The 25,188-nt window shown below is 33.1% G+C and overlaps 1 protein-coding gene across 2 annotated transcripts in view; it reads left to right on the top strand.

Annotated features, from left to right (window-relative positions):
* The first annotated feature begins 10,948 nt into the window (after positions 1-10,948).
* Positions 10,949-25,188, top strand: part of LOC143057053 (uncharacterized) — a 70,216-nt gene continuing 55,976 nt past the window's right edge. For both annotated transcript variants that reach the window (XM_076230283.1, XM_076230282.1), the window contains exons 1-2: positions 10,949-11,102; positions 24,841-25,065. In XM_076230283.1, coding sequence (XP_076086398.1) covers positions 11,039-11,102; positions 24,841-25,065 — 289 coding nt within the window. In that variant the 5' untranslated portion in view covers positions 10,949-11,038. The remainder of the gene's footprint in view (positions 11,103-24,840; positions 25,066-25,188) is intronic.

The raw sequence follows: 25,188 nt of genomic DNA, 5'->3' as shown, positions 1-25,188 counted from the left end.
CTGAGCAACACGAACACAAACAAAAAGTTGTAGGTCTGTGTTCTCCGAAAAGTCAGACTGAGATTCTGCTTCACATATACGGTGCCCGTCGTTATGCTCATATATGTACAAGACCGGTGATTAGTGTAATTCGGTAAGTCACATTCGATGAAAAGAAGACGGGAATTATATATTTTAAAAAGTAAAACATGGGATTTTATGATAAATTATATGATAATTGGAAACCGGGAAGTTTGTCAAATGTATTCTCATTAAAGATATCAAAGAAGATTGCGTGAGGAAACTGACAAAATTTCAAAACCAGAAATTACTACTTTGAGTCAAAATCTAAGATGTGTATCACGATTTTTCCGGAAACAGGAAAAATTGTCAAATGTATTTTAATTCAGACAGACTGTTGTTAATATTTTCATTTATTTCATGGAACAATGCTTTTATTATCATTTTTAAGTTTAGTCAAAAGCTTTTTAAAGGTGGAAAAATAAACATTTTTCAATCTAATTAAAAAATTGATCTCTGAATACGTTATACTCATATGTAGTATAACGTAATCAGAGATCAATATTTTAATTAGATTAAACATTTTTAAAAATATGATGATCTGTGTTTTGTGGTAACAAGCATTTTATATGAGTTTCATAACATTTGGTTTCGACAAACTAAAGTTAGAAAACTAAACTAACTTTGAACGTAAAAACGAACTCACATGGGTTTCACTTAATGTCGCCTTCCCTTTGCGGCGGGAATATTTGTAGTATATAATAGTCAATGAGACAACTATCCACCAGACAACAAAATGTTATAGAATTAAAAATGTCATAGAATTTACAACTATAAGTCACCATACGGCAATTAATTGTAGCAATGAAGGAAAAAAATACCGCATAATTAGCTACATGTATAAAAAGCTTCGAATCGACAAAAGTAAAACAATTTGAACGAAATAACTGAAGGCCATATTCATATATAACAAACACTGGACAAAAAAACAACTGAATTACAGGCTCCTGACTTTGGAAAGGCATTTATATATAAATATGATGATTCTGCTACCTCTATTACAAAGACTTCAAAAAGCTTAAATTGAACTAAGATTTCGTATAGATGTTCCAGACCGTATGAGTATTTAGACCGTACGCGTACTGTCTGTACCGTATGCGTACTTTTTAAAAATACTTATACGGTCGAACCGTACGCGTACGGTCTGACTTATATTAAGAAGTTTATTAGATACAAATGCATACAACAGATCAACATAACTTAATTGAATTATGATCACTGAAATTGAAGATATCGGAAGTCAGCATAATGTGGGAGGACAATTGTTTTGGAATATTTAGCAACTTTACAAAAAAATGCTAATGCAAAGGACAAGAGGGACGAAAGATACCAAAGGGACAGTCAAACTCATCAATCGAAAATCAACTGACAACGCCATGGCTAAAAATGAAAAAGACAAACAGAAAAACAATTAATAGTTCACATGACACAACATAGAAAACTAAAGAATAAACAACACGAACCCCACCAAAAACTAAGGGTGATCTCAGGTGCTCCGGAAGGGTAAGCAGATCCTTCTCCACATGTGGCACCCGTCGTGTTGCTTATGTGATTACAAATCCGGTAAATAGTCCAATTCGGTAGGTCACATTCATGAAAGGGAAGGGGATTGTAGTTACGACGTAAGGAACATATCCGATATCATTTGTGAAACGGTTATTCAATAACGGTCAACCAACTCGTAATGGCGTCCGTAAAATTTACGAAGGGATGATTTCAACTTCACCATTTGGAATTCTTGGTTTAATAGCTTCCTTGTGAGCAGTAACCCTCTATCAAGAAAATCATGATAGAAAATGCAAGCACGGGGATATCGTATCAATTGGGAGATATATACCCCGTATGCAGGTGCTGCTGGAATGTTGCTACTTAGAAATGGAAAGTTCACAATTGGAAAGCTGAAATCATCTCTTTTGTCGTAAAGTTTTGTTTTCAACCGACCCTCATTGTCAATTTCTAGATGTAAGTCAAGATATGAAGCCGACTTAACTGTATCTGTAGTATCCTTTATCTCCAATTTAATGCGATAGATGCGTTCCACATAGTCACCAAATTTTGAATTGTTTAGTGAAAGAACGTCATCTATATAGCGGAAAGTAGAGTTAAAGGATATTGCTAACTTCTTATCTTTCTTCCTAAGAAGTTCCCGCATGAAGTCAGCCTCATAATAATAAAGAAACAAGTCGGCAAGTAGAGGGACACAGTTTGTTCCCATTGGGATGCCGACAGTCTGTTGAAAAAGACGTCCTCCGAACGTTACAAATATGTTGTCAATCAAGAAATCAAGCATCTTGATAATATCGGTTTCAGAGAATTTTTTGTTTGAATCAGAGTGATTCTTTACAAAGTATGATTTATCCCTCCCTAAGACAAGATACATGTACTTGTATCTACGTTGGCCATTCTTTTTTATGAAGCAAGGTAATACCAACTCTTTCAATTTGTCTTTTAGTTTGGAATGTGGAATACTTGTGTAAAGAGTAGAAAAGTCAAATGTTTTAATACTGTTACAAGATGAAAGAGAGTTAGATTGTATGTACTCTAAAAGATCTTTGGAATTTTTAAGTATCCACATCTGATTCACGCCACCTCTAGAATAGGCAGTTTCACAATAACTTTGAAGCCCGTCTTTGATTGCTGATAAAATAGATGTTAATAATTTAGAAAGAGGTTTCGTGGAGCACTTGGAAGACCCAGCAATATACCGTTGTTTGTAAGGACACTTATGTAGTTTAGGTATCCAATACAGTGATGGAAGATCCAGTTCTTCATCTTGAAGACTCGGGACGATATATAGTTGGATATGTCGTGACGTGTTTTTTGTTGAAGACTCGGGACGATATATAGTTTGATATATCGCGACGGAATTTTTTGTTGAAGATTAGGGACGATATATAAGTTGATATGTCATGACGGATTTTTTGTTGAAGATTAGGGACGATATATAGTTAGACTTGTCGCGACGGATTTTTTGTTGAAGACTCGGGACGGTAGATAGTTTGATATGTCGCGACAGGTTTACAGTTGAAGACTCGGGACGATATATAATGTGACTTGTTGTGACGTGTTTAAAGTTGTAGACTCGTGGCGATATATAGTTTGATATTTCGCGAAAAGGTTTACAGGTGAAGACTCGGGACGATATATAGTGTGCTATATCGCGACAGGTTTACAACTGAAGACTCGGGACGATATATAATGTGACTTGTCGTGACGTGTTTATAGTTGAAGACTCGGGACGATATATAGTTTGATAAATCGCGAAAAAGTTGGTTTACAGTTGAAGACTTGGGACGATATATAATTTGACTTGCCGTGACGTGTTTATTGATGAAGACTCGGGACGATGTATACTTTGATATATCGCGACAAGTTTATTGTTGAAGAAATGGGACGATATAAAATTTGATATGTCGTGACGGGTTAACAGTTGTAGACTTGGGACGATATATAGTTTGATATGTCATGACGGGTTTACAGTAATGTTGAAGACTCGAGACGATATATATAGTTTGATATATCGCGACAGGTTTATTGTTGAAGACTTAGGACGATATGTATAGTTTGATATATCGCGACAGGTTTATTGTTGAAGACTTGGGACGATATATATAGTTTGATATATCGCGACAGGTTTATTGTTGAAGACTCGGGACGATATATATAAATTGAGCTACATATTCAATTCAAAACAATAGATTTGCAATGTCTTGCGGAAATGTCCGAGTTAAACTTTCATGCCTTCACAAAACTTTTACGGCCCAAAAAACAGAGATTTGATTTCGTGAAGATTAATTTTCGGCTTTGATAACTATACCAATAAAAAGTACTTTTAAAGTTGAATTTGGTACACCAAATAGCATTCAGATTACAGGGTTATCTATAAAAAATACGGATTTATGAAAATGTCTTGCAAGTTTGTCCGTTATCATAATTTGACGTCGCCACAAGCGTAATATGCTAGGGACGGCATGAACTGCATTCGCGTGTTCCTTCCTCCACTTAATATAAATGTCCTGCTTTCAACAAAACGAAATGATGCACACATTACAAAAATACACATCTATAAGACGATCAAAAAGTAAGAAAACTTCAGTATCATAACTATAAGCTATTGTATGTCACTGCTTGAATAAAATCATACTCGGCTTTAATATATAATGCAGCAATATTCCTCCAAAAACACACAATTACTAGCAGTAAAATTGAATATCCTATGTTAATTATAAAATCATATTGGATTGGATTCTCACGGCATTTATACTTGTGTGTTATACTTTGCATTTACCCAAAAAGGAAATACCGTATGCCTACTTTTTTTAAAATACTCATACGGTCTGACTAATTTTAAAGAAGTTGGTCAAGTTTATTAGATACAAATGCATACCAGATCAACATAACTTAAATCTCAAATTATTATTAAAAAAAGTTCAATAGTAATTGATATAAAAACTTTATTATTTTTTTTTTTTTAAATTCACGCTAATTTTAAATCTGTTAATCTCTTGTATTTAGCATGTCGATATGTAATACATTAATTGAATTATGATCACTGAAATTGAAAATAGGATTCAGATATACAATTAAACAAATATTTAATTTTGATTGTTCGTTTGTTCATTTTATCATTTTTAATTATAATAATAACAATTTGTAAAACTAAAAATAAAGATTTAATGTGATAAATGTTTATTTAAATTTAACCCATATGATCCAATAACATGTATGGTCAGCTCGTACTGGACCATACGTGTATACTTATTCGGTCCGACCGTACGCGTATGGTCGGATCTTACGAGTAAACGTATACAGTCCGGACCGTACGCGTACGGTCCAAATACTCATATTTTCTAGAAGATAGATATATATAAATTATTCCAGGGCATGATAAATGGGTAAGATGATTGGAATAAGTGCATGTTAGGTAGATAAAAGTTTTTAGATTTAAATACAAGGGGTGACATCATGAACATTTCTCAGGCAGTCCGGACACTATCTATGAATGTGCATGTATCTAACATAAGGGAACAATTGCCAAAATTTCGAGACAGAATGACACTAACGGAAAGAACAATGAACCACCGTAGGGTCCTTCAACAATAAGCAATAACCATACCGTTTTCAATAATAGACATTCGACTTGTGAATTAATTCAAACGCGATAATCAATATATATAGAAAGGACAGCATGATCTCAATAGCACGGATTAAAGTGTGTAACTACGTTACGGTTACATTCTCTCCAAATTATTACGGTTCAGTTTAGAATATATTTCTAAGAAACTAAGTTGTTTTGAGGCTTTTGCCTTTATAACATTAATGTTGGTCCAATTGCAGTCAGAAAATAAACGATAGGCTATAACACGTGTGGAAAATATTACATATGCGTACCATGAAAACAAGAGACAATGTTTCCATTACATTTAATTAACTAAAACACATTCTAAACCCCATCCCTGAACTTGTTTGTCATATTGGAGTCTTCATTAAGCAGTCTTTAGAACTGAGGGGGTCAGACCCATGTCAGACAAGCTCATGATTGTGTTTTATACATCAATTTATAATTTGAACTCTTAAAATATGTTCTATTATATTGTATTGTATTTGATTGTATTGCATTGTATTTAAAATGTATAATTGTTTGTTTGTATTGCTTGACCCTTATGGGTGTAATTTTGCAATAAAGATATTATCAAAAAAGCATAGTTAAGGCATTTATTCAAAACTGTTTAATTGATTATTTTAAAGGTTTCTTTTATTATCATGGAGTCAAATTCAAGTTAGAATGCAAGTAAATATTTAAGTAAATAGTCGAGAATAAACTCGACTTAATGTTTCTTTAAATTTCCCACAGGGTAATGCTAGTAGTCACGAGTAGACATCACCAAAAAGGGAAAAAATCGGCCCTAGTTTCACGTGTCCTTCCCAAGTCATGTGCTTCGTAAATAGTTGTCTTAAGTAATCGCTTAATGTTTTAGTTATTTGGTTTCACTGACATATTTTTTTTATAGTTTCTGGTCAATTCATTCGATCTAACACAGTCCACTGGGGACAATAGAGAACTATGTTTATCGCAAAAGACTTAAGGATGTACTTAGGTGAGGTTAGGTAAAAATTAAGAAATTAAGAAATTAAAATTGATACTATAAGCTGGTAGAACATCAATTAAGGATAAAGATAAGCTAAAAATATTGATAGGTCATGGACCTCCTTTTCGAGATATTTGAGATTTGAAATATGGCGGGAAAAGGCTGACTCGGACCTTTACCTTATATTTGCATTGGTATTATTTGGGTCTCAAAACAAAAGAAAGAAAATCAAAAATCTTCTACAATTTTGGTAAATGATTTTTAATGAGCTATTTAGTCTTATATGAAAAAATAAATGGGTGTTATGGGGCAAAATATTTTACATTGTATTGTATGAAGAAACACCAAGGAGTCCGAACATTTGACACAAATTCTAAAAACTCACCTAAGTACATCCTTAAGACAATATAGCATTCTGTATATCGCCACAGACTCGGGATAAAATAGAATGCTGTATATCATTACAGAATCGAGCCACTATAGAACTCTGGTATATCGCACAAGACTGGAAAAAATATTACACTCTGTATATCGCAATAGACTCGGGAGAATATAGAACTCTGTATATCGCAAAAAACCACGAGACAGTACAGAACTCTGTATATATCGCAACAGACTTGGGACAATATAGAACTCGGTTATTCTAATTCTTACTCGGTTTATCCTTTTCCTGACCTGTTGATTATTTTCATTTAATCAACGTGTGGTTCGTTTGATCTCAGTTCTTCATTGGTCAAAATTCGATTATGACGTCAAATTTCTTGCTTACCTCTGAAATTTCTATTGTGGCGTCATGAAAATGGCGACGATGACAGGTGAAATCACGAACAAAGAACACATCTTTTGCGGGTCGTTCGAAAAGAATGATTACAATTGTCTGCAATCGTGTAAAAATCATTTGAGAAACATATTCTACCACTAAATATCGTGTCAGTTAAATTTCAAATATTTAAAATGCTCGGCGAGCCTCGCGTTTTTAATTTGAAAATTTAACTGTCTCGAATAGATAAATATTATATAACACTAGTTGTAGTGGTAGAATCTATATATGTCGAAATAGACTCGGGACAAAATAGAACTCTGCATATCATTGCAGACTCGAGACAATATAGAACTCCATTATTGTGCCAGGTTCACTGTTGAAGACTCGGGACGATACAAACTTTGATATTTCGCGACAGGTTTATAGATGAAGATTCGAGACTATACAGAGTTTGATATGTCACGACTGGCTTATTGGTGAAGACTCGGACAATACCAATTTTTGATATGTCGCGGTTGGTTAATTGTAGAAGTCTAGGGATGATAGAGAGTTTGACAAGTCGCGACAAGTTTATTATGGAAGACTTGGTACGATAACGAGTTTGATATGTCGCCAAAGGTTTATTGTTGAAATACTCGCAACGATGTTAACTTTGATATGTCGCGACATGTCAAAAAAAGACTCGACATGATTATTGTTAAAGATTTAGGATAGTATAGATTTTATATATCGCAGCTGGTAAACTGTTGACGACAATGCACGATAAAGAGTTTGATATATCACTATAGGTTTATCGTTGAAGACTCGGGACGATATATACTTTGATACGACGTGACAGGTTCATTGTTGAAGAATCGGGAAGATATAAACCTTATTTATCGCGACAGGTTTACAGTTGAAGACTCGGGACGATATATACTTTGATATGACGTGACAGGTTCATTGTTGAAGACTCGGGACGATATATACTTTGATATGACGTGACAGGTTCATTGTTGAAGAATCGGGACGATATAAACCTTATTATCGCGACATGTTTACAGTTGAAGACTCGGGACGATATATAGCTTGATATGTCGTGACGGGTTTATTATTGAAGACTCGGGACGATATATAATTGGATATGTCGCGACGTGTTTTTTGTTGAAGACTCGGGACGATATATAATTGGATATGTCGCGACGTGTTTTTTGTTGAAGACTCGGGACGATATATAATTGGATATGTCGCGACGTGTTTTTTGTTGAAGACTCGGGACGATATATAGTTGGATATGTCGTGACGTTTTTTTAGTTGAAAACTCGGGACGATATATAGTTTGATATATCGCGACGGAATTTTTTGTTGAAGATTAGGGACGATATATAAGTTGATATGTCATAACATTTTTGTTGAAGATTAGGGACGATATATAGTTAGACTTGTCGCGACGGATTTTTTGTTGAAGACTCGGGACGGTAGATAGTTTGATATGTCGCGACAGGTTTACAGTTGAAGACTCGGGACGATATATAATGTGACTTGTTGTGACGTGTTTAAAGTTGTAGACTCGTGGCGATATATAGTTTGATATTTCGCGAAAAGGTTTACAGGTGAAGACTCATGACGATATATAGTGTGCTATATCGCGACAGGTTTACAACTGAAGACTCGGGACGATATAAAATGTGACTTGTCGTGACGTGTTTATAGTTGAAGACTCGGGACGATATATAGTTTGATATATCGCGAAAAAGTTGGTTTACAGTTGAAGACTTGGGACGATATATAATTTGACTTGCCGTGACGTGTTTATTGATGAATACTCGGGACGATGTATACTTTGATATATCGCGACAAGTTTATTGTTGAAGAAATGGGACGATATAAAATTTGATATGTCGTGACGGGTTAACAGTTGTAGACTTGGGACGATATATAGTTTGATATGTCATGACGGGTTTACAGTAATGTTGAAGACTCGAGACGATATATATAGTTTGATATATCGCGACAGGTTTATTGTTGAAGACTTAGGACGATATGTATAGTTTTATATATCGCGACAGGTTTATTGTTGAAGACTTGGGACGATATATATAGTTTGATATATCGCGACAGGTTTATTGTTGAAGACTCGGGACGATATATATAGTTTGATATATAGCGACATGCTTATTGTTAAAGACTATGGACGATAGTCATGGCGGGTTTACAGTTGAAGACTCGGGACGATATATAGTTTGACTTGTTGCGATGTGTTTATTGTTGAAAACTCTGGACGACATACAGTTTGACATGTCGCTTCATGTTCATTGTTGAATATTCGGGGCGATACTTTTAGTTACACAGTGCATGTGCAATTGTCCTAATACGAGAATTTATCGGTCGATAAAATTCATATCGGGTGAGGCTAAGCCAAAGGCGAAGGCAAACCCGATATGAATTTCATGGACCCGATAAATTCTCGTATTATGACAATTGCAATCTGTGTAACGAATTTATTCTGATTTTGTTATATTACAAATTTATATATTCAAATTCAGTTATTAGGACAATATCAACCTAAAATAATTAGATATTTACATGTTTACCTTATCTAAAACTGTGAAAAATGAAAAAGAAAATATTAGGACTGTAAAGCAACTATTACAACATTTTTTTTATTAGGTCAACGTTATAAGGGAGATAATTCCAATTGACGTAATAAACAAAATTACTGAAATTTATTAGGACAATATCAGCCAATCAAATTGCGAGAAATTACTCTAAATCAGGATAAAGAGTTTGATATAATCTTGACAGGGATTTGCGGAAGACTCGGGACGACATTATTAGTTACACCGTGTGCAATTGTCCTGATACAAGAATTTATCGGGTCAATAAAATTCATATCGGGTGAGGCGAAGCCAAACCCGATATGAATTTTATTGACCCGATAAATTCAGTATTAGGACAATTGAACACTGTGTAACGAATTTATCCTGATTTTGTTATATTACATATTATCATATTCAAATTCAATAATAGGACAATATCAACCAATTATATTTTAGATATCTAATCTAAAACTGTGAAAAATAAAAAATATTAGGACTATTTAAAGCAACTCAAATTATATATTTTTTATTTGGTCAGTGGTATAAGGGAGATAATTTCAATTGACGTAATGAATAAGGGAGATAATTCCAATTGACGTGATAAAAAAAATTGTACTGAAATTTATTAGGACAATATCAGCCAATCAAATTGCAAGAAATTACTCTTAATCAGGATAAATATATATATACAGTTTGATGTATCGTATCAGGTTTATTACCGGATAGGTTTAATATTGAAGACTCGATACGATATAGTATAAAGGTACAGGTTTATTGTTGAAGACTCGGGACGATATAGACTTAGACACATTGCAACAAGTTTATAGTTGAAGATTCGGAACGATAAATTGTTTGATTTATCGCGAAAAATTTATTGTTGAAGACTCAATATCGAAAGTGAGTTTGACATATCACGACAGGTTTTTGTGTTGAAGACTCGGGATTATGTAGACTTTGGTATATCGCGACAGGTTTATCGTTGACGACTCGTACCGATATATACTTTGCTATTACTTTGATTCAAACTGAGAAACTTTTTCTAAATCTTGAAATTTATACAAATCATGTAAATATATTCAATTTAGAAAAAGTTTCTCAGTTTGAATATATTTACATGATTCATTTGACATCGTACTATTATTGAAGAAGGATATCTGTTATCCGAAATATCTAATATTTGTAGTGTACAGAATCATATTACATAACCTATCGCCCTGTAAGATTGATCGTTGACTATTTATTCAGTCATTTTATATATATATATCTATACATGTACAAATGTATATATGTACATGTACATCTTGGTACAATCACAAGTTCGTCACAATGTCTCATAAAGAATAAACATACGTAGGAAGAGACACTTTTATCTTATCAAACTTTTATTAAAATATTTAACCACTCGAAAATTCAATATATACATGTAATAAACTTGCAAGTGCAATAAAAGGTAAACAGGCGATATCTGTATTTAAACAATCATATCTCTCTGATTTATTATTGTTTAAATCGATTACCCATACCTTAATCTAGAAGGAAGGAACACAATGGAGTTTTTTTGTCGATTGGTGATATTTTCTCTTTTGTTCATAGGATTCGTATACCATTCAGGTTGGTTTTATAGATAATTTAATATACTCGGCTTTTTTGCAGTTGAAATGTAGTATTTGCCACCTAATATGGGTAAAGTTTCGATTTCTAAAATCGGACAGTAGACAAGCAGGTTAAACAAGAGCGATGTAATTTTAATTTGAAAAATTTCTGAATGCAATATTTCTGCGATAGTTGAATCATAGTTTTCTCATATAAAATAAATACGATTCATGACTAGAAAACCTGAAACATGATTAACAATCATTATTATAGTTCATGACAGGTTTAATGTTATAGGCCAAATATCACTAAAATTCATACCTGTAATACAATTTAAGCTAAAATGTAAAAGTTGCTTTTTTTTTTTAAAGTCAATACGTGAACCTTAGAACCTTTTTTTTTTTAATGCTAATTCTTATTTCAACTGAATTGTAAATTTTATCTCAGTGTTTTAATTATCATTTGTGTTGAGGATAATATTTTCTTTTTATTGTAAAACAGGACAATTTGGGTATGTTAAGAGTGGTGTTAACTATAAAGTGAGGAGATAAATAATGTTTTTATTTCGATATTAATTTTTACCAACGTGAAAGGTCAAACTACTACCAATAGATGACACTTCTAGGGTTCTTATTGGTAAAGGTTACATTTCACCCAAGTCCCTCGGTCATTTTATTTAATTTTCTGTTAAAAAAACATATTAAATAGATATAGGAAGATGTGGTATGAGTCTCAATGAGACAACTCTTCTTCCAAGTAACAATTTGAAAAAGTAAACAATTATAGGTCAATGTACGGCATTCAACACAGCCTTGGCTCACACCGAACAGCAAGCGATACATTACTATTATAAAACAATTCAAACGGGAAAACTAAGCACTAATCTATGTAAAAACGAGAAACGAGAAACACGTATGAACTACACAAACAGACGACAACTACTGTACATCAGATTCCTGACTAAGGACAGATGCAAACATTTGCAGCGGGATTAAAGTACGATTATTTTGTTTTATAGAATGTGGAATGTTTATTCCTACCAATAAGACAAAAAACTACTTAATTGCTAATCATTTGTTTTGTGCGTGTCGTTAAACTCTGTTCCACATTAGAAATGGGCTTGGATCAAGCTACATTCAATTTGCTGCTTATACATTTATACTTAATATACCTGTCCGAAATCAGGAGCCTGTTTTTTTTGTTTGCTTATTATCGTGTCTGGTTTTCGTTGTTTAGTATACAAAAAATTACCATTAATTTGAAACTGGTCATTTTGAGGTCATTTAGCTCAGACTCAATATTTAATTTATATTCAACGCCATATTCATTGAAAAGTTCTCTCATTGCCAAGCATAGGTTACCAAATATTTATATATTCACATCAGTCGCTGGACAATTCAATTATTATGGCGGTTCCCTTTATCGACATCCGGAATAAATCTCAAGAATTTACACCACTTCTTTTCTAACATATGTTTGTTGCCCATAATTCAGAACTTTAACAGTGTTTTAGGATTTTTTGCTTAATGCTAACTTTTTTGCAGCATGGATCCCTTTTCATAAGTCTCCTAACTACTACCTCATCATGTAGACTTGAGTAAAAGGTCAATGTCATACGCTATGTTAAAGAAATCTTCTTCTTGCTCAATTAGCCTTTGAAGACCATAAAACTGTCATCTCTATATTGACAATGTAATTTGATGTTTTAAAGGACAGAAAAATGCAGATATGTGCATAATGGTGAAAATATTCCACCATGGGCGCTCTTATAACTTGATTTTAAAACTGTCCATTGTGTATCAATTAATTCTACTGCATTGATAATAACCGTTTGTTTTAAACATGTTAAATACAGTGATCATATTTGTGTACATTTACGTTACATAATAGGCAATTTAGAATGCATTCCCTTTTTATCTCACTTGGCCCTTCGGGCTTTTCTCATCACTTTGCGTACGGTGTCCGACGTCGTCCTTCGTCGTCGTCGTCGTCGTCCGTCGTCAGTCGTCGTCCGTCGTCGTCGTCCGTCGTCGTCGTCCGTCGTCGTCGTCGTCCAGAAGGGCCAAGTGATCTTTTCTCATCACTTTGCGTACGGTGTCCGACGTCGTCCGTCGTCGTCGTCGTCCGTCGTCGTCGTCGTCCCGAAGGGCCAAGTGAGCTTTTCTCATCACTTTGCGTACGGTGTCCGACGTCGTCCGTCGTCGTCGTCGTCGTCCGTCGTCGGTCGTCGTCGTCGTCGTCGTCCGTCGTCGTCGTCGTCGTCATCGTCGTCCGTCGTCGTCGTCGTCGTCCGTCGTCGTCGTCGTCGTCCGTCGTCGTTTACTTTTACAAAATCTTCTCCTCTGAAACTACTGGGTCAAATTAAACCAAACTTGGCCACAATCATCATTGGGTATCTAGTTTTAAAAATGTGTCCAGTGACCCGGCCAACCAACCAAGATGGCCGCCATGGCTAAAAAAAGAACATAGGGGTAAAATGCAGATTTTGGCTTATAACTTAAAAACCAAAGCATTTAGGGCAAATCTGACATGGGGGTAACATTGTTTATCAGGTCAAGATCTATCTGCCCTGAAATTTTCAGATGAAACGGACAACCCGTTGTTGGTTTGCTGCCCCTGAATTTATCCTTTTAAGGAAATTTTGCTGTTTTTGGTTATTATCTTGAATACTATTATAGATAGAGATAAACTGTAAACAGCAATAATGTTCAGCAGAGTAAAATTTACAAATAAGTCAACATGACCGAAATGGTCAGTTGACCCTTCTAGGAGTTATTGCCCTTTATAGTCAATTTTTAACCATTTTTCATAAAATCTTAGTAATCTTTTACAAAAATATTCTCCTCTGAAACTACTGGACCAAATTTATCCAAACTTGGCCACAATTATCTTTGGGGTATCTAGGGTGCAATCAACAGTTTTTTTACGCGACGTCATTCTGTAACAGGGCATGTAATAGTGGACCCATCATACAGAAGTCAGATATTCATAGTTATATAGATATCTATACATCAATGGAAAGATAATTCTATGAACTTTCTGAATAAATAAAAAAAAAATCCAACATCTCCTGTTTAAACATGCAAATTGGTACAAGTTATCAGCTGGAAATTAGGCATTTTCCCCCTAAAAAACCTTAAAAACAGACCACCTTTGGACACACGGATCAGTAACCTGTGCATATATTTGAGATTTCTTATAATATGCATTTCGAAGAGCTTATCCGGCTGATTTAAGAAAATGTAGTTTCAGCCTACGTTCGCCTGCTCCGAAAGGAGCTATCTTACCTGACAAATCAAAGTGCTTTTTGCAACAGGTGAAAATCAGCTGTTTATGGAGTTGCCTCCCATAAAGTAGGAAGTCACAAAAACATTTTTTTTTTTTAAATCTTGACAAAAGTGGCATTTTAATTGAACTTCAATATATGTTTTTCACATTGAACATAAAAAACAATCAACTTTTTCATTTAGTGGTATATGAATAGCAGGGAATTCCATCAGTATGTAAATCTCACTGGGGAAATACCCCTAATTTTTAGTACGAAACTGTTTATAGCACCCTTAAGCAAAACCTTGTATGCGATATATAAAAAATTCTCAGCTTTTCTGAATCTGTACACTATACCGATTAAAATGATGTCTTACTTTAAGGATTGTGACCACAAATAGTGAAACTACAGCTCTTTTTTTATGTCGCGCGGTAGTGGCATATTGGCAAGTGGCAAACAGTTTAACTGGCAAATCCCAAAACATTTCCTGTATCACATTTTCATCAGTTTTACAAAGAAAATAAATCATAAAATAGGGTTTCTTTTAAATAAATAGAATAAAAACTATGAAATAGGCATGAATAAAGTTACTTTAAATAGATTTTGTTCCTAGTACTATATCAACTAAGTTATAGCTGAGTTGAGAAAATATTGAAATAGTGTTTTTCTTAGGAATGACATGTGTACCTTTTTGACTATAAAAAGTACCAAATATATATTATAATGAATAAAACTTTATGTAACACTGATCAGGAGTAAAGGTCAAAGTAGAAAAAATCTACACTTTTCATATGCAACTTTTGGTTCCAAATATATGAGAGATTGAATAAAAATATCATGACGTCGCAAAAAATTAAAAAACTTCAATATTCGCACAGACTGAGAGTCTGGTTTTCTTATATCTGGTTGCTATGTACAAATCTGTAATATTTGCATTAAATATACCAAACTGATGCTTTTAAATTAATGTATACATGCCGTACAATATTTTTCAGAATTATTTTACTCCATTCGCAAACACATTTCTATGCTAAAACATCACTAATATTTTGTATTTGTCCCTTAAGGGTGCAATCAACAGTTTTTTTACGCGACGTCATTCTGTAACAGGGCATGTAATAGTGGACCCATCATGCAGAAGTCAGATATTCATAGTTATATAGATATCTATACATCAATGGAAAGATAATTCTATGAACTTTCTGAATAAATAAAAAAAAATCCAACATCTCTTGTTTAAACATGCAAATTGGTACAAGTTATCAGCTGGAAATTAGGCATTTTCCCCCTAAAAAACCTTAAAAACAGACCACCTTTGGACACATGGATCAGTAACCTGTGCATATATTTGAGATTTCTTATAATATGCATTTCGAAGAGCTTATCCGGCTGATTTAAGAAAATGTAGTTTCAGCCTACGTTCGCCTGCTCCGAAAGGAGCTATCTTACCTGACAAATCAAAGTGCTTTTTGCAACAGGTGAAAATCAGCTGTTTATGGAGTTGCCTCCCATATAGTAGGAAGTCACAAAAGCATTTTTTTTTTTTAAATCTTGACAAAAGTGGCATTTTAATTGAACTTCAATATATGTTTTTCACATTGAACATAAAAAACAATCAACTTTTTCATTTAGTGGTATATGAATAGCAGGGAATTCCATCAGTATGTAAATCTCACTGGGGAAATACCCCTAATTTTTAGTACGAAACTGTTTATAGCACCCTTAAGCAAAACCTTGTATGCGATATATAAAAAATTCTCAGCTTTTCTGAATCTGTACACTATACCGATTAAAATGATGTCTTACTTTAAGGATTGTGACCACAAATAGTGAAACTACAGCTCTTTTTTTATGTCGCGCGGTAGTGGCATATTGGCCAGTGGCAAACAGTTTAACTGGCAAATCCCAAAACATTTCCTGTATCACATTTTCATCAGTTTTACAAAGAAAATAAATCATAAAATAGGGTTTCTTTTAAATAAATAGAATAAAAACTATGAAATAGGCATGAATAAAGTTACTTTAAATAGATTTTGTTCCTAGTACTATATGAACTAAGTTATAGCTGAGTTGAGAAAATATTGAAATAGTGTTTTTCTTAGGAATGACATGTGTACCTTTTTGACTATAAAAAGTACCAAATATATATTATAATGAATAAAACTTTATGTAACACTGATCAGGAGTAAAGGTCAAAGTAGAAAAAGTCTACACTTTTCATATGCAACTTTTGGTTCCAAATATATGAGAGATTGAATAAAAATATCATGACGTCGCAAAAAATTAAAAAACTTCAATATTCGCACAGACTGAGAGTCTGGTTTTCTTATATCTGGTTGCTATGTACAAATCTGTAATATTTGCATTAAATATACCAAACTGATGCTTTTAAATTAATGTATACATGCCGTACAATATTTTTCAGAATTATTTTACTCCATTCGCAAACACATTTCTATGCTAAAACATCACTAATATTTTGTATTTGTCCCTTAAGGGTGCAATCAACAGTTTTTTTTACGCGACGTCATTCTGTAACAGGGCATGTAATAGTGGACCCATCATGCAGAAGTCAGATATTCATAGTTATATAGATATCTATACATCAATGGAAAGATAATTCTATGAACTTTCTGAATAAATAAAAAAAAATCCAACATCTCTTGTTTAAACATGCAAATTGGTACAAGTTATCAGCTGGAAATTAGGCATTTTCCCCCTAAAAAACCTTAAAAACAGACCACCTTTGGACACACGGATCAGTAACCTGTGCATATATTTGAGATTTCTTATAATATGCATTTCGAAGAGCTTATCCGGCTGATTTAAGAAAATGTAGTTTCAGCCTACGTTCGCCTGCTCCGAAAGGAGCTATCTTACCTGACAAATCAAAGTGCTTTTTGCAACAGGTGAAAATCAGCTGTTTATGGAGTTGCCTCCCATATAGTAGGAAGTCACAAAAACATTTTTTTTTTTAAATCTTGACAAAAGTGGCATTTTAATTGAACTTCAATATATGTTTTTCACATTGAACATAAAAAACAATCAACTTTTTCATTTAGTGGTATATGAATAGCAGGGAATTCCATCAGTATGTAAATCTCACTGGGGAAATACCCCTAATTTTTAGTACGAAACTGTTTATAGCACCCTTAAGCAAAACCTTGTATGCGATATATAAAAAATTCTCAGCTTTTCTGAATCTGTACACTATACCGATTAAAATGATGTCTTACTTTAAGGATTGTGACCACAAATAGTGAAACTACAGCTCTTTTTTTTTATGTCGCGCGGTAGTGGCATATTGGCCAGTGGCAAACAGTTTAACTGGCAAATCCCAAACATTTCCTGTATCACATTTTCATCAGTTTTACAAAGAAAATAAATCATAAAATAGGGTTTCTTTTAAATAAATAGAATAAAAACTATGAAATAGGCATGAATAAAGTTACTTTAAATAGATTTTGTTCCTAGTACTATATGAACTAAGTTATAGCTGAGTTGAGAAAATATTGAAATAGTGTTTTTCATAGGAATGACATGTGTACCTTTTTGACTATAAAAAGTACCAAATATATATTATAATGAATAAAACTTTATGTAACACTGATCAGGAGTAAAGGTCAAAGTAGAAAAAATCTACACTTTTCATATGCAACTTTTGGTTCCAAATATATGAGAGATTGAATAAAAATATCATGACGTCGCAAAAAATTAAAAAACTTCAATATTCGCACAGACTGAGAGTCTGGTTTTCTTATATCTGGTTGCTATGTACAAATCTGTAATATTTGCATTAAATATACCAAACTGATGCTTTTAAATTAATGTATACATGCCGTACAATATTTTTCAGAATTATTTTACTCCATTCGCAAACACATTTCTATGCTAAAACATCACTAATATTTTGTATTTGTCCCTTAAGGGTGCAATCAACAGTTTTTTTTACGCGACGTCATTCTGTAACAGGGCATGTAATAGTGGACCCATCATGCAGAAGTCAGATATTCATAGTTATATAGATATCTATACATCAATGGAAAGATAATTCTATGAACTTTCTGAATAAATAAAAAAAAATCCAACATCTCTTGTTTAAACATGCAAATTGGTACAAGTTATCAGCTGGAAATTAGGCATTTCCCCCCTAAAAAACCTTAAAAACAGACCACCTTTGGACACACGGATCAGTAACCTGTGCATATATTTGAGATTTCTTATAATATGCATTTCGAAGAGCTTATCCGGCTGATTTAAGAAAATGTAGTTTCAGCCTACGTTCGCCTGCTCCGAAAGGAGCTATCTTACCTGACAAATCAAAGTGCTTTTTGCAACAGGTGAAAATCAGCTGTTTATGGAGTTGCCTCCCATATAGTAGGAAGTCACAAAAACATTTTTTTTTTTTAAATCTTGACAAAAGTGGCATTTTAATTGAACTTCAATATATGTTTTTCACATTGAACATAAAAAACAATCAACTTTTTCATTTAGTGGTATATGAATAGCAGGGAATTCCATCAGTATGTAAATCTCACTGGGGAAATACCCCTAATTTTTAGTACGAAACTGTTTATAGCACCCTTAAGCAAAACCTTGTATGCGATATATAAAAAATTCTCAGCTTTTCTGAATCTGTACACTATACCGATTAAAATGATGTCTTACTTTAAGGATTGTGACCACAAATAGTGAAACTACAGCTCTTTTTTTATGTCGCGCGGTAGTGGCATATTGGCCAGGGGCAAACAGTTTAACTGGCAAATCCCAAACATTTCCTGTATCACATTTTCATCAGTTTTACAAAGAAAATAAATCATAAAATAGGGTTTCTTTTAAATAAATAGAATAAAAACTATGAAATAGGCATGAATAAAGTTACTTTAAATAGATTTTGTTCCTAGTACTATATGAACTAAGTTATAGCTGAGTTGAGAAAATATTGAAATAGTGTTTTTCATAGGAATGACATGTGTACCTTTTTGACTATAAAAAGTACCAAATATATATTATAATGAATAAAACTTTATGTAACACTGATCAGGAGTAAAGGTCAAAGTAGAAAAAATCTACACTTTTCATATGCAACTTTTGGTTCCAAATATATGAGAGATTGAATAAAAATATCATGACGTCGCAAAAAATTAAAAAAACTTCAATATTCGCACAGACTGAGAGTCTGGTTTTCTTATATCTGGTTGCTATGTACAAATCTGTAATATTTGCATTAAATATACCAAACTGATGCTTTTAAATTAATGTATACATGCCGTACAATATTTTTCAGAATTATTTTACTCCATTCGCAAACACATTTCTATGCTAAAACATCACTAATATTTTGTATTTGTCCCTTAAGGGTGCAATCAACAGTTTTTTTTACGCGACGTCATTCTGTAACAGGGCATGTAATAGTGGACCCATCATGCAGAAGTCAGATATTCATAGTTATATAGATATCTATACATCAATGGAAAGATAATTCTATGAACTTTCTGAATAAATAAAAAAAAATCCAACATCTCTTGTTTAAACATGCAAATTGGTACAAGTTATCAGCTGGAAATTAGGCATTTTCCCCCTAAAAAACCTTAAAAACAGACCACCTTTGGACACACGGATCAGTAACCTGTGCATATATTTGAGATTTCTTATAATATGCATTTCGAAGAGCTTATCCGGCTGATTTAAGAAAATGTAGTTTCAGCCTACGTTCGCCTGCTCCGAAAGGAGCTATCTTACCTGACAAATCAAAGTGCTTTTTGCAACAGGTGAAAATCAGCTGTTTATGGAGTTGCCTCCCATATAGTAGGAAGTCACAAAAACATTTTTTTTTTTAAATCTTGACAAAAGTGGCATTTTAATTGAACTTCAATATATGTTTTTCACATTGAACATAAAAAACAATCAACTTTTTCATTTAGTGGTATTTGAATAGCAGGGAATTCCATCAGTATGTAAATCTCACTGGGGAAATACCCCTAATTTTTAGTACGAAACTGTTTATAGCACCCTTAAGCAAAACCTTGTATGCGATATATAAAAAATTCTCAGCTTTTCTGAATCTGTACACTATACCGATTAAAATGATGTCTTACTTTAAGGATTGTGACCACAAATAGTGAAACTACAGCTCTTTTTTTATGTCGCGCGGTAGTGGCATATTGGCCAGGGGCAAACAGTTTAACTGGCAAATCCCAAACATTTCCTGTATCACATTTTCATCAGTTTTACAAAGAAAATAAATCATAAAATAGGGTTTCTTTTAAATAAATAGAATAAAAACTATGAAATAGGCATGAATAAAGTTACTTTAAATAGATTTTGTTCCTAGTACTATATGAACTAAGTTATAGCTGAGTTGAGAAAATATTGAAATAGTGTTTTTCATAGGAATGACATGTGTACCTTTTTGACTATAAAAAGTACCAAATATATATTATAATGAATAAAACTTTATGTAACACTGATCAGGAGTAAAGGTCAAAGTAGAAAAAATCTACACTTTTCATATGCAACTTTTGGTTCCAAATATATGAGAGATTGAATAAAAATATCATGACGTCGCAAAAAATTAAAAAACTTCAATATTCGCACAGACTGAGAGTCTGGTTTTCTTATATCTGGTTGCTATGTACAAATCTGTAATATTTGCATTAAATATACCAAACTGATGCTTTTAAATTAATGTATACATGCCGTACAATATTTTTCAGAATTATTTTACTCCATTCGCAAACACATTTCTATGCTAAAACATCACTAATATTTTGTATTTGTCCCTTAAGGGTGCAATCAACAGTTTTTTTTACGCGACGTCATTCTGTAACAGGGCATGTAATAGTGGACCCATCATGCAGAAGTCAGATATTCATAGTTATATAGATATCTATACATCAATGGAAAGATAATTCTATGAACTTTCTGAATAAATAAAAAAAAATCCAACATCTCTTGTTTAAACATGCAAATTGGTACAAGTTATCAGCTGGAAATTAGGCATTTTCCCCCTAAAAAACCTTAAAAACAGACCACCTTTGGACACACGGATCAGTAACCTGTGCATATATTTGAGATTTCTTATAATATGCATTTCGAAGAGCTTATCCGGCTGATTTAAGAAAATGTAGTTTCAGCCTACGTTCGCCTGCTCCGAAAGGAGCTATCTTACCTGACAAATCAAAGTGCTTTTTGCAACAGGTGAAAATCAGCTGTTTATGGAGTTGCCTCCCATATAGTAGGAAGTCACAAAAACATTTTTTTTTTTAAATCTTGACAAAAGTGGCATTTTAATTGAACTTCAATATATGTTTTTCACATTGAACATAAAAAACAATCAACTTTTTCATTTAGTGGTATATGAATAGCAGGGAATTCCATCAGTATGTAAATCTCACTGGGAAAATACCCCTAATTTTTAGTACGAAACTGTTTATAGCACCCTTAAGCAAAACCTTGTATGCGATATATAAAAAATTCTCAGCTTTTCTGAATCTGTACACTATACCGATTAAAATGATGTCTTACTTTAAGGATTGTGACCACAAATAGTGAAACTACAGCTCTTTTTTTATGTCGCGCGGTAGTGGCATATTGGCCAGGGGCAAACAGTTTAACTGGCAAATCCCAAACATTTCCTGTATCACATTTTCATCAGTTTTACAAAGAAAATAAATCATAAAATAGGGTTTCTTTTAAATAAATAGAATAAAAACTATGAAATAGGCATGAATAAAGTTACTTTAAATAGATTTTGTTCCTAGTACTATATGAACTAAGTTATAGCTGAGTTGAGAAAATATTGAAATAGTGTTTTTCATAGGAATGACATGTGTACCTTTTTGACTATAAAAAGTACCAAATATATATTATAATGAATAAAACTTTATGTAACACTGATCAGGAGTAAAGGTCAAAGTAGAAAAAATCTACACTTTTCATATGCAACTTTTGGTTCCAAATATATGAGAGATTGAATAAAAATATCATGACGTCGCAAAAAATTAAAAAACTTCAATATTCGCACAGACTGAGAGTCTGGTTTTCTTATATCTGGTTGCTATGTACAAATCTGTAATATTTGCATTAAATATACCAAACTGATGCTTTTAAATTAATGTATACATGCCGTACAATATTTTTCAGAATTATTTTACTCCATTCGCAAACACATTTCTATGCTAAAACATCACTAATATTTTGTATTTGTCCCTTAAGGGTGCAATCAACAGTTTTTTTACGCGACGTCATTCTGTAACAGGGCATGTAATAGTGGACCCATCATGCAGAAGTCAGATATTCATAGTTATATAGATATCTATACATCAATGGAAAGATAATTCTATGAACTTTCTGAATAAATAAAAAAAAATCCAACATCTCTTGTTTAAACATGCAAATTGGTACAAGTTATCAGCTGGAAATTAGGCATTTTCCCCCTAAAAAACCTTAAAAACAGACCACCTTTGGACTCACGGATCAGTAACCTGTGCATATATTTGAGATTTCTTATAATATGCATTTCGAAGAGCTTATCCGGCTGATTTAAGAAAATGTAGTTTCAGCCTACGTTCGCCTGCTCCGAAAGGAGCTATCTTACCTGACAAATCAAAGTGCTTTTTGCAACAGGTGAAAATCAGCTGTTTATGGAGTTGCCTCCCATATAGTAGGAAGTCACAAAAACATTTTTTTTTTTAAATCTTGACAAAAGTGGCATTTTAATTGAACTTCAATATATGTTTTTCACATTGAACATAAAAAACAATCAACTTTTTCATTTAGTGGTATATGAATAGCAGGGAATTCCATCAGTATGTAAATCTCACTGGGGAAATACCCCTAGTTTTTAGTACGAAACTGTTTATAGCACCCCTAGTTTAAAAATGTGTCCGTTGACCCGGCCATCCAACCAAGATGGCCACCACAGCTAAAAATAGAACATAGGGGTAAATGCAGTTTTTGGCTTATAACTCAAAGACCAAAGCATTTAGAGCAAATATGACAGGGGTTTAATTGTTTATCAGGTCAAGATCTATTTGCCTTAACATTTTCAGATTGATCGGACAACCCGTTGATAGGTTGCTGCCCCTGAATTGGCAATTCTAAGGAAATTGTGCCTTTTCTTGTTATTATCTTGAATATTATTATAGATAGAGTTAAACTGTAAACAGCAATAATGTACAGCAAAGTAAGACCTAAAAAAAGGCAACATGACCAAAATGGTCAATTGACCCCCTAAGGAGTTATTGTCCTTTATAGTCAATTTTTAACAATTTTCATAAAATTTATAATTTTTTACTAACATTTTCCACTGAAACTACTGGGCCAAGTTCATTATAGATAGAGATATTGTAAGCAGCAAGAATGTTCAGTAAAGTAAGATTTTCAAACACATCACCATCACTAAAACACAATTTTGTCATGAATCCATATCTGCGTCCTTTGTTTAATATTCACATAGACCAAGGTGAGCGACACAGGCTCTTTAGAGCCTCTATTTATCTTGTGTGACTCTATCATCTTATAAATGAAATCTAGCTGTTGTATCTAGAATTTAAAAGTTATGTCTCTTCAATAATGGTTTTATATTAGGTCAATCTCAATCCATCTCGTGGGAGAGTTACACCTAATTGACGATTGGTCGTAAGGAACATTAATTAATGTACATTGTATACTTGTTGACCAGTTCGCAATGCCTCATTAATTATTTCTAAATTCATTTTATGAATTTTTGGAAGACTGGGGTGTATGTGTCCATGTTTTGAATCATTATTATCTTTTACAAATTATACTTATGGATAGCTATTTCGTTTTTTTCTATATAGATAAGTAAACGATCAGTGTTAAGTTCTTTATTGCTATGTTTTAAATATACTCAATACCCGTATGGAGGTGCTCGATCTTAATTGCAGGAAGCTAATACAGATATTAAGAACAACTGTTCCGAATGAACAATAAGAAAGTTTCCGAATATTCCTCCATAGACCATATCTCTAACTAATAAATATGCGTGAACCCTCAGGGGTTCACGCACTCATGTCGAAAAATGTTGTAAAGTAGACAGTGTTAACAACCCGATAACACGCATTGGTGTTAACCAATAACTGATAATCGTAACTGGAAATAGGACGATCCCAATATGGCAACGGCAGAAATTGGTAAAATATTTTCTGTCATTTTACTCAAATGTAGCCATTTTTTTTCGACGTTAATTTTCGAACCGCTAAGATTCACATATAATGATAATGGTATAGAAAAACCTTGCAGCTTATTTACTCTTGACAAAAAAGCTAAATTTGAGAAAAATGACTGAAAGAGCCCATACCGCATAGTGAGCTATAAAAAGTCCCGAAATGAAAAATATAAGACAATTCAAATGAGAAAACTAAAGTCCAAATTTAAGTAGTTTGTTTGATTACATTCATTTAGTAAATAACAAATTGATCAAACTCTTGTACTCGTTCTTAAATTGAACTGATTTTATTTCAGATTCATTATGGTGCTACCAATGTGGTGATAGTTCTGCCACTGGTTCGTGTATAACAGACACAGCTGCCATGGAAGCAGAGTACATAGAGTTCAATATAACAAATTCGACGGCGAAAAAAGATCAGTCCGTATCTGATGGCACAAAGATAAAACAATACCAATATCTAAAGAATTGTGAGAACACAGACTATGATAAATGTGTCATTGAGAGGATAGAAGAACAAGGTAGGTATTTACTATGATAGATGTGTCATTGAGAGGATAGAAAAACAAGGTAGTGTATTTACTATGATAAATGTGTCATTGAGAGGATAGAAGAATATTAAGGTAGTGTATTTACTATGATAG

Source organism: Mytilus galloprovincialis, chromosome 13 (genome assembly GCF_965363235.1).
Source record: "Mytilus galloprovincialis chromosome 13, xbMytGall1.hap1.1, whole genome shotgun sequence".
Classification (NCBI taxonomy): domain Eukaryota; kingdom Metazoa; phylum Mollusca; class Bivalvia; order Mytilida; family Mytilidae; genus Mytilus; species Mytilus galloprovincialis.
This window is presented reverse-complemented; position numbering and strand designations above follow the sequence as displayed.